The sequence below is a fragment of the Microtus oregoni genome, unplaced genomic scaffold, assembly GCF_018167655.1.
Source record: "Microtus oregoni isolate MIOR12 unplaced genomic scaffold, Mior012 000027F_ref0000203, whole genome shotgun sequence".
Classification (NCBI taxonomy): domain Eukaryota; kingdom Metazoa; phylum Chordata; class Mammalia; order Rodentia; family Cricetidae; genus Microtus; species Microtus oregoni.
The window spans coordinates 34,647,122-34,660,149 of NW_024543086.1; the positions used below are offsets into that span (position 1 = coordinate 34,647,122).

At 41.3% G+C, this 13,028-nt stretch overlaps 1 protein-coding gene across 4 annotated transcripts in view; it reads left to right on the forward strand.

The window, feature by feature from the left end:
- Nucleotides 1-13,028, forward strand: part of Stim1 (stromal interaction molecule 1) — a 193,676-nt gene that overhangs the window by 105,367 nt on the left and 75,281 nt on the right. For all 4 annotated transcript variants that reach the window (XM_041675979.1, XM_041675977.1, XM_041675978.1 and 1 more), the window contains exon 2: nucleotides 7-137. In XM_041675979.1, the coding sequence (XP_041531913.1) occupies nucleotides 7-137 (131 nt within the window). The remainder of the gene's footprint in view (nucleotides 1-6; nucleotides 138-13,028) is intronic.

A 13,028-nucleotide genomic window follows, 5' to 3' on the forward strand; every position in this document is an offset into this window, starting at 1 on the left:
ATGCAGAGTTTTGCCGGATTGACAAGCCTCTGTGTCACAGTGAAGATGAGAAGCTCAGCTTTGAGGCTGTCCGCAACATCCATAAGCTGATGGATGATGATGCCAATGGTGATGTGGATGTGGAAGAAAGTGACGAGGTAATGTTTCTTACCTTTTATGGCTCTTCTCTTGTATGCAATGATCCCTGACAGCTGCCTAGACTAATCCATGTGGAGAGATGGTCTCTCCTTGTTGCCTCATAGAAACTTATTCCCATTAAGCAAGATGACACCCAGCAGAGCCACTCTCTCTGTTTGCTGATTGGTGAATAGCTTAACATTGACGTAACTATTTGGGAGGGAAGGGATTCCTCAGATGGTCTCTAAAGCTTCCCTGGATCTTTTATGTGATCTTGCTGTGGAAAGAGAATATTAATCTATATTCTGCCTTCTTTTGGCATGGGAAGAAAGAAAGCAAAAATAGTCATATGCCACCTTCTGGGGTTTTATACTCTTACTTGTGAGGAAGAAGCAAATTTTAGCATGGTCAGTCTAACTTTAAAGATGTAGTTTATGGGAGCCAGTTAATAAGAATTAGAAAAAGAAATCCCTTTAAAAAAATAGAGAAGAAAGAGCTGTCTTGCTGTTGTATGTTTTGACATTACTGTAGCTCTGGATCAACAGAGTCCAGAGTGCAGGGTCATCATGTGGGAGAGACTGAACAGTCTCTTAATTTCAAGCTTAACACAAACAAGCAGGTGCTGGAGCTACCCGGCTGTGCTAAACATACAGTAGGGCATAGTGTACAGTGTGAAAAAGAGGCCTAGTCTCTTCTCCTTGTAAATAGTCTACCGTTGAGTTTGTGTTCAATCTTGGATGTCACACCATCAGAAGACTTTAGTACAGCAAGACACTATACAGAAAGGAGTGATATGAGAGATGAAGACAGTAAACCTCAACTAAGATCGTCAACACAGGTCACTAATATTAAATGTGCTAGGTATGAAGACAGGACAGTAAACAAGACAGACAGATTAAGAGATACTTTCTTTTCTTACATAATTTATAAGCTAGTGAAGAAGCTTGGTTCCCGACTGTTGTGACTAAATATCCGAGAAAACCTTATTACAGCTTACTGTTTCAGAACTTTTAGTTCATGGTCAGTTTTATTGTTTCAGAGCTTGTAGTTAAGCAGACTAATCATTTCAAGGAGCATGCGGTAGAGCAGAGCTCACATCATGGCAACTAGAAAGCAGAGAGAACAGAAGGGTCCTAGAATGATGGAGGAAGGTCATTGGTTAAATAAAAAGAAACTGCTTGATCCTCATTGGTTAGAAGAGGAGTAAACAGAACAGAACGCTGGGAGGAAGACGTGATGGACTAAACCCACTTAAAAAACCTGAGAAGGCTTAAAAATAAGGGAGAGAGAGAGTTTAACACAGATTTTTGCTGTTTGTTGGTGGCGTGCTATAGAGAGATTTCCTGATTCGGCAACAGCAGCAGAAAAAACACTGTGTCATTTTAAAGCGCAGCTTCTTGGGGCGGTGCTGCCAGCGTGAACTCTGGCTTTAAAGCATTTGTGGCACTCTGCTTGGTAGAGGCAAGCAAGCGCTCTCATCTAAGAGAAGCTTCCTGACTCAGCTTTAGCTGCAATACCCTGCAGCTCATTAAGAGGTCCTGCCACGAAACACTTAAACGGTGTTGACGAAAAGCTGAACACATGCTTTTCGGTTTTCAACCGTAGCAGGAAAAAAGCTGCGCCGTTTAAAAATGCTGGCTTTCTGGGCTGTCCTGCCAGGGCAAACTCTGACTCTTTTACGCATGCGGTTCGTGCGGTTTGCAAGCACAGGCTGCTGAAGCTCGCTTGCTGGCAGGGACCTTGAAATGCCATAGAGTTGTGGCAGTAAACATGGCTACAGCCGGTACCTCAGCCATGAGGCTGGAAAGCTAAGGAATGGGCTACATCTAGCCGGCAAAGCCACGCCTTTAATCCTACTGATATTGCTTGGTAAATTAAAGACTCATGTGGTCAGAAAAAGAGAGATATACAGTAAAGAGAGATTCAAAGACAAAGAAAATTTTTAAATGGTTTACAGTGTGTTAAAAATATATGTCAGTGGAGACAGGACAAGTAGAAAGTACCATTCTACTAATTGATTGATAGAGGAGATTGACTCTTCTGGAAAGTGCAGTAATGTCTAAGGGATTCAAGAAGGAAGAAAGGTAGAATTTGAATAGAATGAAAGTGGTAGGGTTCTCTGAGTTGTAGAGAATCGGAGTGAGACAGTTATTAGGTGTAGTAAAAAGCACAGTGGATTGATTTGGTTAGACAAAGGAACTGTGGTAAAAAAAAAAACACTGAACTAAAAATTGGTAAGGAAAAGGGGGCCCAGATTAAACAAACTGAAATATTGTATTTATTCAGTCTCAATTATAAGCTAAACAGGGCCAGTAACTATGGTCAAGGTAGCTGGGCAGTGGTGGCTCACGCCTTTAATTCCAGTAAGCAGGAGGCAAAGGCAGATGGATCTCCGAGTTCAAGGCCAGCCTGGTCTACAGAGCAAGTTCTGGGAAGGCTCTAAAGCTGCACTGAGAAACCATATCTTGAGAAACCAAAACCAAACTAAACCAAACCAAAATATTCCCCTCGCCAAAGAAAACAACCAAAAAAACCAAGAAAAACTATGGTCAAAGTATCTAGATTTTAGCCTTATCTAGAAGTATTACTGGCCTTCAGAGTAAAAACAGAAGAAAAGAAAAAGAAAGAATTATATTCCTAGGTAGAAATGAGGTCTAGAGATATCCTGATCATTTTCCTAGCATTGCCTCAAGACTGGAGAATGGGCAGCTCAACAACTGAGAAAGTGATCTATTCGGGGCTGGAGAGATGGCCCAGAGAGGTTAAAAACACTTGTTGTTCTTACAGAGGACCAGAGTTTGGTTCCAAGTGCCCACATGGGGGCCTTTGACTGCCTGTAACTCCAGTTTCAGGGGCTCCAACACCTTCCTGACTGCTACCGGCAAATGTAGGCGAAATACTCATACACATAAAGTAGATAATTTTTTAAAGTGATATACCAGTACTTGGGAGGCAGAAGCAGGAGGCCAAGCTGGTCTAAAGAGTGAAACCCTGTCTCAAAAAAGAAACAAAGATGACATAATCTTTGTGCAGATATGAAATCTCACATTTCTGAGTATGTTTGTCAGCGCTCCTCCTTTCTTCGTGTTCTGTTGAATTGCTTTGTCAAAGAGGGAAGGAAGAAAATGTTCTCTTTAGAGAAATGTTACCACAACAAAAGTCTCATCAGCACAAACTGTTCTAAAGTAACAAAAGCTGTCAGCCGGCTTTCCCTGCGCCAGTGGTGTGAGATGTTCTTTTCCAGCAGCTTCTACCTTGTCTGGGCTTCCCTGCCCTCACTGGAGTCTCAGGCCTCTATGGTTAGGGAGACCTATTATTGTGCCTTTTCATAGTCACTTGTCTCCTGAGTCCTAGAGCAAGAAGCCAGTAAAATGCGTGTTCTTCCCTTGGTTTAAACATGTGTGAGACACAGTTGGAGTCAGATCCTAACTAGAAAGTTAGGTAGATAGAGCAGGGCTTAGGTAATGGATGGTATAGTGCTGTGGAAAAATTCTGGTTGCATTGGTTGTCAAAGATCTCGGATTTTTGGGACCCATCTAAAGATATTGCTAATTACCCAATAACCTCAGTAGAAGTCTGAAGGAATATTAAAACTTCATTCAGGCCTGTTGTGGTGTCATAGGCCTGTGATCCCAGGTACTTGAGAAACTGAGGCAGGAAGATTGCAAGTTCCAGGTCTGGCATAGGCTTAACAGAGTTTAGGGCCAGTCTAGGTAGCCGAGTGAGTGAGAAATAATAAGAGCTTGGGATACGTATCTCAGTGGTAGTTCACTCAGCATGAGTGAAGCCCAAGATCTAATTCCTAGTACACCCTACCCTAAAACCCAGTTTATTCTGCCTCATATTGGTGAGTGTTTTAGAGAACTAAAGTGAACCGAAAGATCTACCTCATTGCTAAATCTTCTCAGATTTTAGCTGTGCAGGCCTTGTGAATGCTGGATAAAATCTCTACCACTGAACCACATTCCCCAACTTACTTTACTGTGTTTTGTTGAGATATGATTTCACTCTGAAACTTGGGCAAGCCTGGTGCTTTTTATGTAGCCTAGATTAACCTTAAACTCACAATGATCCTCATGCCTCTTCCTCCACAGTCTTAGAATTACAGGAGTGAACCACCATGCCTGGCAATGATGGTCTCTTGGTAAAGCAGGGAATTTATTAAGCTAGCAGTATAGGAACTCCAGAGCTGGTAGTAAAGTTGTCTATGGGGATTTGCTGAAGTGTTAGGTTATCCTGATAGTCTGAGATGGACAGATAGGACTTAAAAATACTGTCTTACTTAGGTTAGACTAGACTCTTTTTTTTATGTTGTTTTCCGTGTGTGTGTGTGTGTGTGTGTGTGTGTGTGTACGTACTTACTACCATCTGTATGTGGAAATCAGAGGACAGTTTGTAGGAGTTGGTTCTCTCCTTCCATCCTATGACTCTAAGGTGTTGAACACCTCAGACCATCAACCTATGAACAATCTCATTGGGCCTTTGTTGTTGTTGGGTTGTGTTTTCCCCCCAGATAGGGTTTTATGTATCCCAAGCTGTCCTCTAGCCTCAAACTCAGTTTTAGATCATAGATTTGAGAATTGAGAGTGTTATTGTTTTCTTCTCATGTAAAATTAAGGTATTTATTTGGTAGCTAAGAATATAACTTACTTAGTAGAGTGCTTAAGTGCCACCATGCACAAATCCCTGGGTTTCATTCCCAGAACCACACAAACCTAGTGTGCTGACAATTCCTGTAATCCCAGAAGTTGGGAGGTAGAGGCGAGAGGATCAGGGTCAAGGTCATCCTTGACTGCACAGGAATTGGGAGGCCGGAGACCACCTAGGTTACATCAAACCCTGCCTCCATGAAAAGGAATAAATTAGAACATTATAAAGACAGGGGCAGTGAGGTGTTGAGAAGGAAAAGCTTGTGAAAGTGCTCGCCACGCAGGCTGATGACCCAGATTCCATATCCAGGACCTACAGTGGAGGAGAGAACCAATGCTTGAAAGTTGTGCGCTGACCTTCACACGGTGCTGCTTGCCAGTCACCCTTCCAGTACTGACATTGAGGACAGATACAATAAACCAAACTCTACATGATAGTCGGCTGTCTGTTCTGTTCCAGTTATTGACTGAGGGCTCAGGATTCTATTGTGAACAAAACAGATTCCTAGTTTCTGGAGCCTGCATTCTAGTGATTTATATATCACAGGTGATTAAGTGACATTAGAAAGATGATTAAATTATAGTAGTTTAATGATTCTCCCTTTTGTTTTCTCAGGATAAAATAATGATTACTGATTCTTATTCCAGAATAGTTGTCAAGATTAAATTAAAAAAAACATACTGACTGTTAAGACTTCTTTGGATAGCTGGGTATGGTATGGTATGTCTGTTGTCCCAGCTCTCCTGAGGCAGAGGCAAGGAAGATCACCTTGCCTTGTAAATTTGAAGCCAATTGGCATATAGAGTGAGTTCCAGGCTAAAAAAGAAAGAAAAAGTTCATGCAATGACCAGGTGTGGTAAATGCATATAATTCCAGCACTTGGGAGACAGAGACAGGAGAATCAGGAGTTCAAAGTCATTCTCAGTTACATAGGAAGTTTGAGGCTACCTTGGGCTATATGACACCCTGCCTACTCTCTATGTCTACATTTGCACATATGCACTAGATGCATATATAAACACACTTATATTAGAGAAAATGAAAATTAAAATCACAATGAGATTCTACTATGAACCTATCAAGATGGCTAAAATAATTTTTAAAAAATTAAGTGTACTGGGGGCTGGAGAGATGGCTCAGTGGTTAAGAGCATTGCCTGCTCTTCCAAAGGTCCTGAGTTCATTTCCCAGCAACCACATGGTGGCTCACAACCATCTGTAATGAGGTCTAGTTCAGACATACAGACAGAATATTGTATACATAATAAATAAATATTTAAAAAAAATTAAGTGTACTGTACCAAGTAAGGAATAAGAGCCATCATAATTCACGCTAACAGGAATGTAAGATGATAAAGCTGTTCTGGTAATTTTACAGTTTATTATGAAGTTAAACATAACTTGCTATCTGTCCCAGTAATTCTCCTTCTAGGTTTTTACTCTATTAGGTAAATTAAAATTTACATCCCTACTAAAAATTATATATGATTTTCTTTGAATTATATTTGATTTTCTTTGTAAGCTTTGCATCTCTGAAGGGAAAGCTATTCTGGCAGTTGAGAGCCAAGGAATACCAAAGTCATATGTTACAACAAACCTCACACAAGAGACTTATTGGGAAAGACACAAGAGGATGGCCGCCTCTGCTCAGAAGAAAAGCAGCAAAGAGATGAGCTATCTGGCTTCATGTAGGCTTTCTTGACGTGGGGGCGGGGTGGAGCTTTCTAGGGTGGCCTGGGATTAATGGGATTCTGTGATCTAATCTTGGGACAAACTCAGGGATTGGTGGGATTTTGTGGCCTGATCTTGGACTTTTCTTTCCCTCATGCTTCGAGGGGCTTGGAAAGGGTTTGTGATATAACTCAAACTCACTGACATGGAACTCACTAACCCAAGCTGGCCTCAAACTTATGATCCTTCTGCCTCAACCTCCTGAATGCTGGGATTACATATGTCTGTCACCGTAAAAAATGAAGTCTGTTGTACATAATAAATAAGTCTTAAAGACATTATGCCGAGTGGAAAAAAATCAGTCTAAAAATTATATGTGAGAACTTTGGCATGGTGGTGCCTATCTATTATCCTAAAACTTCTTGGGAGTAGAAACAAAAGGATTGCTACAAGTTTGAGACCAATCTCATCTACATAGTGACTTCGTAGCAACCAGGGGTATATAGTGAGATCTTGTCTCAAAAAAAAGAAAAGAAAAAAATTACAGTGAGTTTATTTATATGACGCCCTTAGTCATCAGAGAAATACAAATCAAAACAACTCTGAGATTCCATCTTGCACCTGTAAGAATGGCCAAGATCAAAAGCACTGATGACAACTTATGCTGGAAAGGTTGTGGGATAAAGGGAAAACTTCTGCATTGCTGGTAGGAATGCAAGCTGGTACAACCCCTTTAGATGTCAGTGTGGCAATTTCTCAGAAAATTAGGAAACAGCATTCCTCAAGACCCAGTAATGCCACTTTTGGGTATATATCCAAAGGATGCTTAATTATGCCACAAGGACATGTGCTCAACCATGTTCATAGCAGCCTTATTTGTCATAGCCAGAACCTGGAAACAACCTAAATGCCCCTTGACCGAAACATGGATAAGGAAAATACATAATGGAATACTACACAGCAGAAAAAATAACAACATCTTGAATTTTGTGGGCAGATGAATGGAGCTAGAAAACACTGTTTTGAGTGAGGTAACCCAGACCCAGAAAGATAATTATCACATGTATTCACTCATAAGTGGTTTTTAAACATAAAGCAAAAAAAACCAGTCTACAAATCACAGTCCCAGAGAACCTAGATAACAATGAGAACCCTAAGAGAGACATACATGGATCTAATCTAGAAAAAGACAAGCTCTCCTGAGTAAATTGGGAGCATGGGGACTTTGAGAGAGGGTTGAAGGGGAGGTAAAAAGGGAGGGGAGCAGAGGAAAATTTAGAGTTCAATAAAAATCAATAAAAAAATGTTAAAAAAATTTTTGGAATTTAACTGGCTCTTTGGAACCTATTCTCTATAGTGGGATGCCTTGCCCAGCCTTGAAGCAATGGGAGGAGCTTGGTCCTGCCTTAACAGGCTTTGTTAACTCCTGTGGGAGATGGAGGATTGGGTGGGGCTGTGTGTGTGTGTGTGTGTGTGTGTGTGTGTGTGTGTGTGTGTAGGGGTGGATGGGAAACTGCGGTTGGTATGTAAAATTAAAAAAAAGGAAAGCCTAAAAAAAAGATTTTTTTTTTAATTTGAAAGATCCTTTCTCCTCATTATTGTTCTTTAATTATTTCTATAGGGTAGAACAAGAGGACCGAATTGGATGGTCAATTTGTGGGAGATGAGTGGTTTGGACTTGTGAGATCTTCCTCAGGGTAGAAATTGAGTCAGTGGTAATTTGTTTCTCTGGAGTTGTTCAGGTTTGGGCAGTAGACTTATGAATAAACTACTAAGTAAATATATTATAATAGTGGTAATCAAAGAAGTAATCATACTGCAGCTGTGAACTTTATATATGATTTAATTTCTTCTTTGGAACACCTTTTGAAACAGAAATTATTGTCTTCCTTTACAATGAGTAAATGAAAGCTCAAAGTTTCAGAGGTCCTTTCTGGCCTCCCCAGGCACTGGACGCATGTGTTGTGCATATACACACATACAAGCAAAAACACTCAGACACATACAGCTTTAAAATAATTTTAACTTGTTGGTGGCAGTGCACTCTTTTAATCCCAGTACTCGGGAGGCAGAGCCAGGTGGATCTCTGTGAGTTTGAGGCACACATGGTCTACAGAGAAAGTTCCAGGACAGCTAGCACTGTAACACAGAGAAACTCTGTCTCAGAAAACCAAAATAGTAATAATAATAACAGTAATAATCATCATCATCATGAACAATTTTTTTACATGTATATAATGATTTTAGTCATTTTTATGTGCATTATCCTCCCTCTTCCACCGAGGCCCTTCTTCCTGACTCCTGCTTCCATGCTGTATTTGTGTTTGTGTGTGTTTGTGTTACCCACTCAGTTTAGGTCCATGTCCCCCTTTTCAGGCTGGGTGGATGGTTATTTACTGGAACATGGGAAACTTATCAGTGACTACACCACTGACAGAAATGACACACTACCCCTAAGTAACCGTTAACAGTGGTCATCAGGGGATTGGGTCTTGTGGACTCATCCGTGATGAAATAGAGACAGATCCAGTACGGCACAGGTCTTGTACAGGTAACTCAGTTGCTGTGAATTTATAAGCAGAACAACTCTGTCATGTCCAGAAGATGTCTCTGCATATCTCCATCTTCCAGCTCTTCTTTCTTTCCTCTTCTTCTACAATGACCTCAGTGGGACTGATACGGATGTCCTGTTGAGGGCTGAGCACTCCGCTGTCACTTCTCAGTGAAGAGTCTCTGCATTGCCGGACCTGGAGGTGCACACCTTTAACCTCAGCACTCAGGAGGCAGAGGCCAGTGGTCTACAGAGTGAGTGACAGCCAAAGTTACACAAAGCCTGTCTTGACAATTAAACATCAAGTGCTGCGGTTAGAAGCTCCTCTGACTGAGGCTGAGCATATCAGCAGAAGTTTCTGTACATAATGTTGGTTGGCAAGGGAAGTTTGGAGATACTTTTCTTATTTTGTTGCTTTTGTTTTAGTCTTGTTCTTGTATTGTTGAGATAAGCCACAGTGGCCTTGAACTCCTGGCCTTCTATTCCCAAATGCTAGAGCTAACATCTTTCTGCATTTTTGCTTTCCTGATTCTAACTCCTACGCACATCCTATTGCAATCACCCTTTTATTTCCTATGTCATGGAACATTCGGTGTTTTGCTCTTTATCCAGGCAAAGTGCAGATTGAATTCTGCTTAGACCTTTGGAACACAACAAAAGATGATCATCATAATAATAATCTTCAGGTGAAACTGATTCTTAGGTTCATCTTTTCCTCACCTGGGACAGTTTAGGGTCTCACTCTGTAGCCCAGGCTAGTCTTGAACTCTAGACAACTTCTAGCCTCCCAGGTGTTAGGGTTACAAACATGAGTTAAATGACCCCCTTTCAATTTTTTTAGTTAGCATTCAAAATAATGGGTTTCATTGCAACATGCTCATATATATGTATACATAAATACTTTATTCTTATTTTCCTTTTTTTTAAAAAAAATTTAACTTAATTTTATGTGCATTGATTTGAAGGCGTCAGATTCCCTGGAATTGGAGTTACAGACAGTTATGAGCTGCTGTGTGGGTGCTGGGAACTGAACCTAGCTCCTCTGGAAGAGCAGTCAGTGCTCTTAACCACTGAGCCTCTCTACAGACCCCTTATTTTCCTTTTACTAGTGTTCCGTACCAACCCTGCTATGAAATAAGTTCTTGATAATGCAGTTCTGGCTGGCCTGAAACTTATTATGTAGACCAGGCTGGCCTGAACTCACAGCAGTCCTTATGCCTGCAGCCTCACACGTGCATGGATTATATGCATGAGCCATCACACTTGGTTCATAGTTAGCTTTATAGGTTTTTGTAAACTATGTATTAGTTCTTGGCCAGCTGTCTTTGCCAAGGCTTCACATGGCCTTCCATAATGTAAGGGTGGAGAAATGGATTTAGGTCTCTGTGGGGCAAAAGAAATTACCACTTGGTCTCTCATAGTCTCTTTGACATTTTTGGAAGCAGAAATATAGATCTGCTAAAACATTCAGTGTTCGTTTCTGTGAGTTTCTTAAACTTTAAGGACATTGGCTTTCTATTAGAGCTTTTAATTTTGTGGGTTCCCCCCCCCACACACACACATTTTGTAGTGCAGGCTGTCCTGAAACCACTATGTAGCCCATATGGCCTCAAACTCACAGCAGTCTTTCTGCCTCAGCCTACCAAGTGCTGGAATTACAGGCGTGCACCATTATGTGTGATTTTATTGTTTAGGAAGTGGTCTATAACAGAAATACTAGTTTATTTGTTTTGAGACTGGATGTAGCCCTAGCTGCCCTGGAACTCACTAGAGAGACCAAGTTGGTCTTGAGCCTGCATTGATTCCCTCAACCCTGCCTCCTGAGTTGAGTACTGGATTATACCAGTTGACAGAAGTAATTTTAAGGGCCAGAGTGCTGGTATTCACAAAGAACTCTGAGAGTTTTAAGAAGAATCAGATGTCATGAACTAGTATATGCTGTAGAGGAGAGGATACATTGTCAGTTGGCACTCAAGCAAGGGTCCCAGTTGACAGACACATGGAGCTACACATTTCAGAGAGTAGGCATACTTTGCAATCTGTCTCAGTGACTTGCCAGATACAGGATGAAGCAGCAGCTCCCCCAGATGGCATCCTGCATGCTTCCAGGAAAACCAGAAGGTGGCTTGCTTTGACAGACAGGGAAATTCTTTCTCACTAAGCAGGCTGTTGTTTCCCTTCCTCCCTTTTCTGTTGTAGAGTTTGCTTTATCTCTTCTGGATGACAGTCCTGATGATTAACGGGCTTTCTGTCTTATGTGTGTATTAGTGTCCTTGTGTTTCTTCTTATGTGTACATATATCAGGTTGTACTTGTGTGCTATGTGTCTTTCTGCATTTAGATGTGTCAGTGTCTGTAACAAAAAGTGGAAGAGCAAACACTGAGATAGAGAAACCAGGTCACAGATCTGAAAGGTTAGGGGCAGTATGTGCAGCCTGGAGGGAAAATTGAAGCCCCGTAGTTGCTGGTAATGTAAGCAAAATTTGGGCTCTACCAAGTTGTAGGCAGATTGCTAGGATCACCTGGCAGCCAGGAGTGGTGAGCCAACACAAAGGAAAAAGCCCCTGTTTTACATATTAACCCTGCTTTTGATTCTTCCTGTCAGAGAACTGCTAGCTAGCTCACAAGCCCTGCTTCCCTTTAGATCTAACTGGTTTTTGTCTGTTTGTGTTTTATGCAGGTCTCTCTACACGTTTGTGTCTATATCATGTGCAGCGTGAGCCACAAGTATTAGAAAGAATTGGCTTGAGCCACAAGTAAAAGAAAGAGGGTTAGTGACCCTCTCTGTTTTTGTTTAGCTCTCTCCTCATTTCCTCATTCTCCTGTCTTCCCCTCCACATGTTTAGTATCTGCTCTCTGCTGGATTCTGGATGTACAAAGAGCAGGAAAGCAGACAGATTTCCTTCCTGTGAAGATTTTATTAATTATTGATGGGCATGGGGGCACAAGCCTGCAATTTTATCATTTGGAAGTTGAAATTGCAGTGTCAGGAGTTCGAGACTTCTTTCAGCTACATAGTGAACTCCAGACCAGGATTTGATGAGAGATTGAGGCCTGTGAGATGAATCAGCAGGTAAAGGCATTTGTTGCCAAGCCTTAGTTTGATCCCTGGGATCAGATGGTGGAAAGAATGAACTAACCTTCACAAGTTGTGGTACAAGGATGTGTGTACATGCGCACACACACACACATTCACACACACAAAATAAATAAGTAAATAAAGTATAATAAAAGTTCATTTACAGGGGGCTGGAGAGATGGCTCAGAGGTTAAGAGTACTGGCTATACTTCCAAAAGTTCTGAGTTCAATTCCCAGCAACCACATGGTGGCTCACAACCATCTGTAATGAGATATGGTGCCTTCTTCTGGCCTGCAGGGACATATGCAGGCAGACCACTATATACTTATTAAAAACAAATAAATCTTTTAAAAAAAGTTTATTTACATAAGCAGATGAAAACATGTTTTGAGAAGGGAAATTTGATGAGTCTTAAATGAAGGTAGGAAGCCAAAAACATGGCCAGTTTGGGAGACAAGAACAGGAAGGTATCTAGAGAAGTTTCTTTGCCCCTCAGTTAGGGACATCAATAGTAGATATCTTCAGTGAGTGGTATGAAGCTCAAAAATGATACATGGGATATTAAGGATTCTTTGTGAATTGGAGCCATGCACACAGTGCAGTTGTAGTGTTACCCAGTTTCTGTTTGTTTCCTTTCCGTGCCCAGTAGCCATAGGCCTTCTACATTGTAGGGCCACATAGCCATGCACCTCAAATTTGCTATTCTGATTCTACCACTTCTACCTCCCAAGTGCTGGCGTTACAGGTGTGTGCCTTTAGCTGGTCCAGCATTGTCTCATATGTTTCTTTACTTTAACCATGGATTATGGTTTGCATGTGAAGTGTTCTTCCAAAACGTACAGGAGGCTCAGTTTTAGTAGTGGTGCTGCTGAGGAGGGTTGGTTGATGAGAGGAGCCTACTTTATCGTTGGGCTTAACCTGTTGAGTTAATAGCTGGATGGAAAGGGGAGGCTGACTTGGA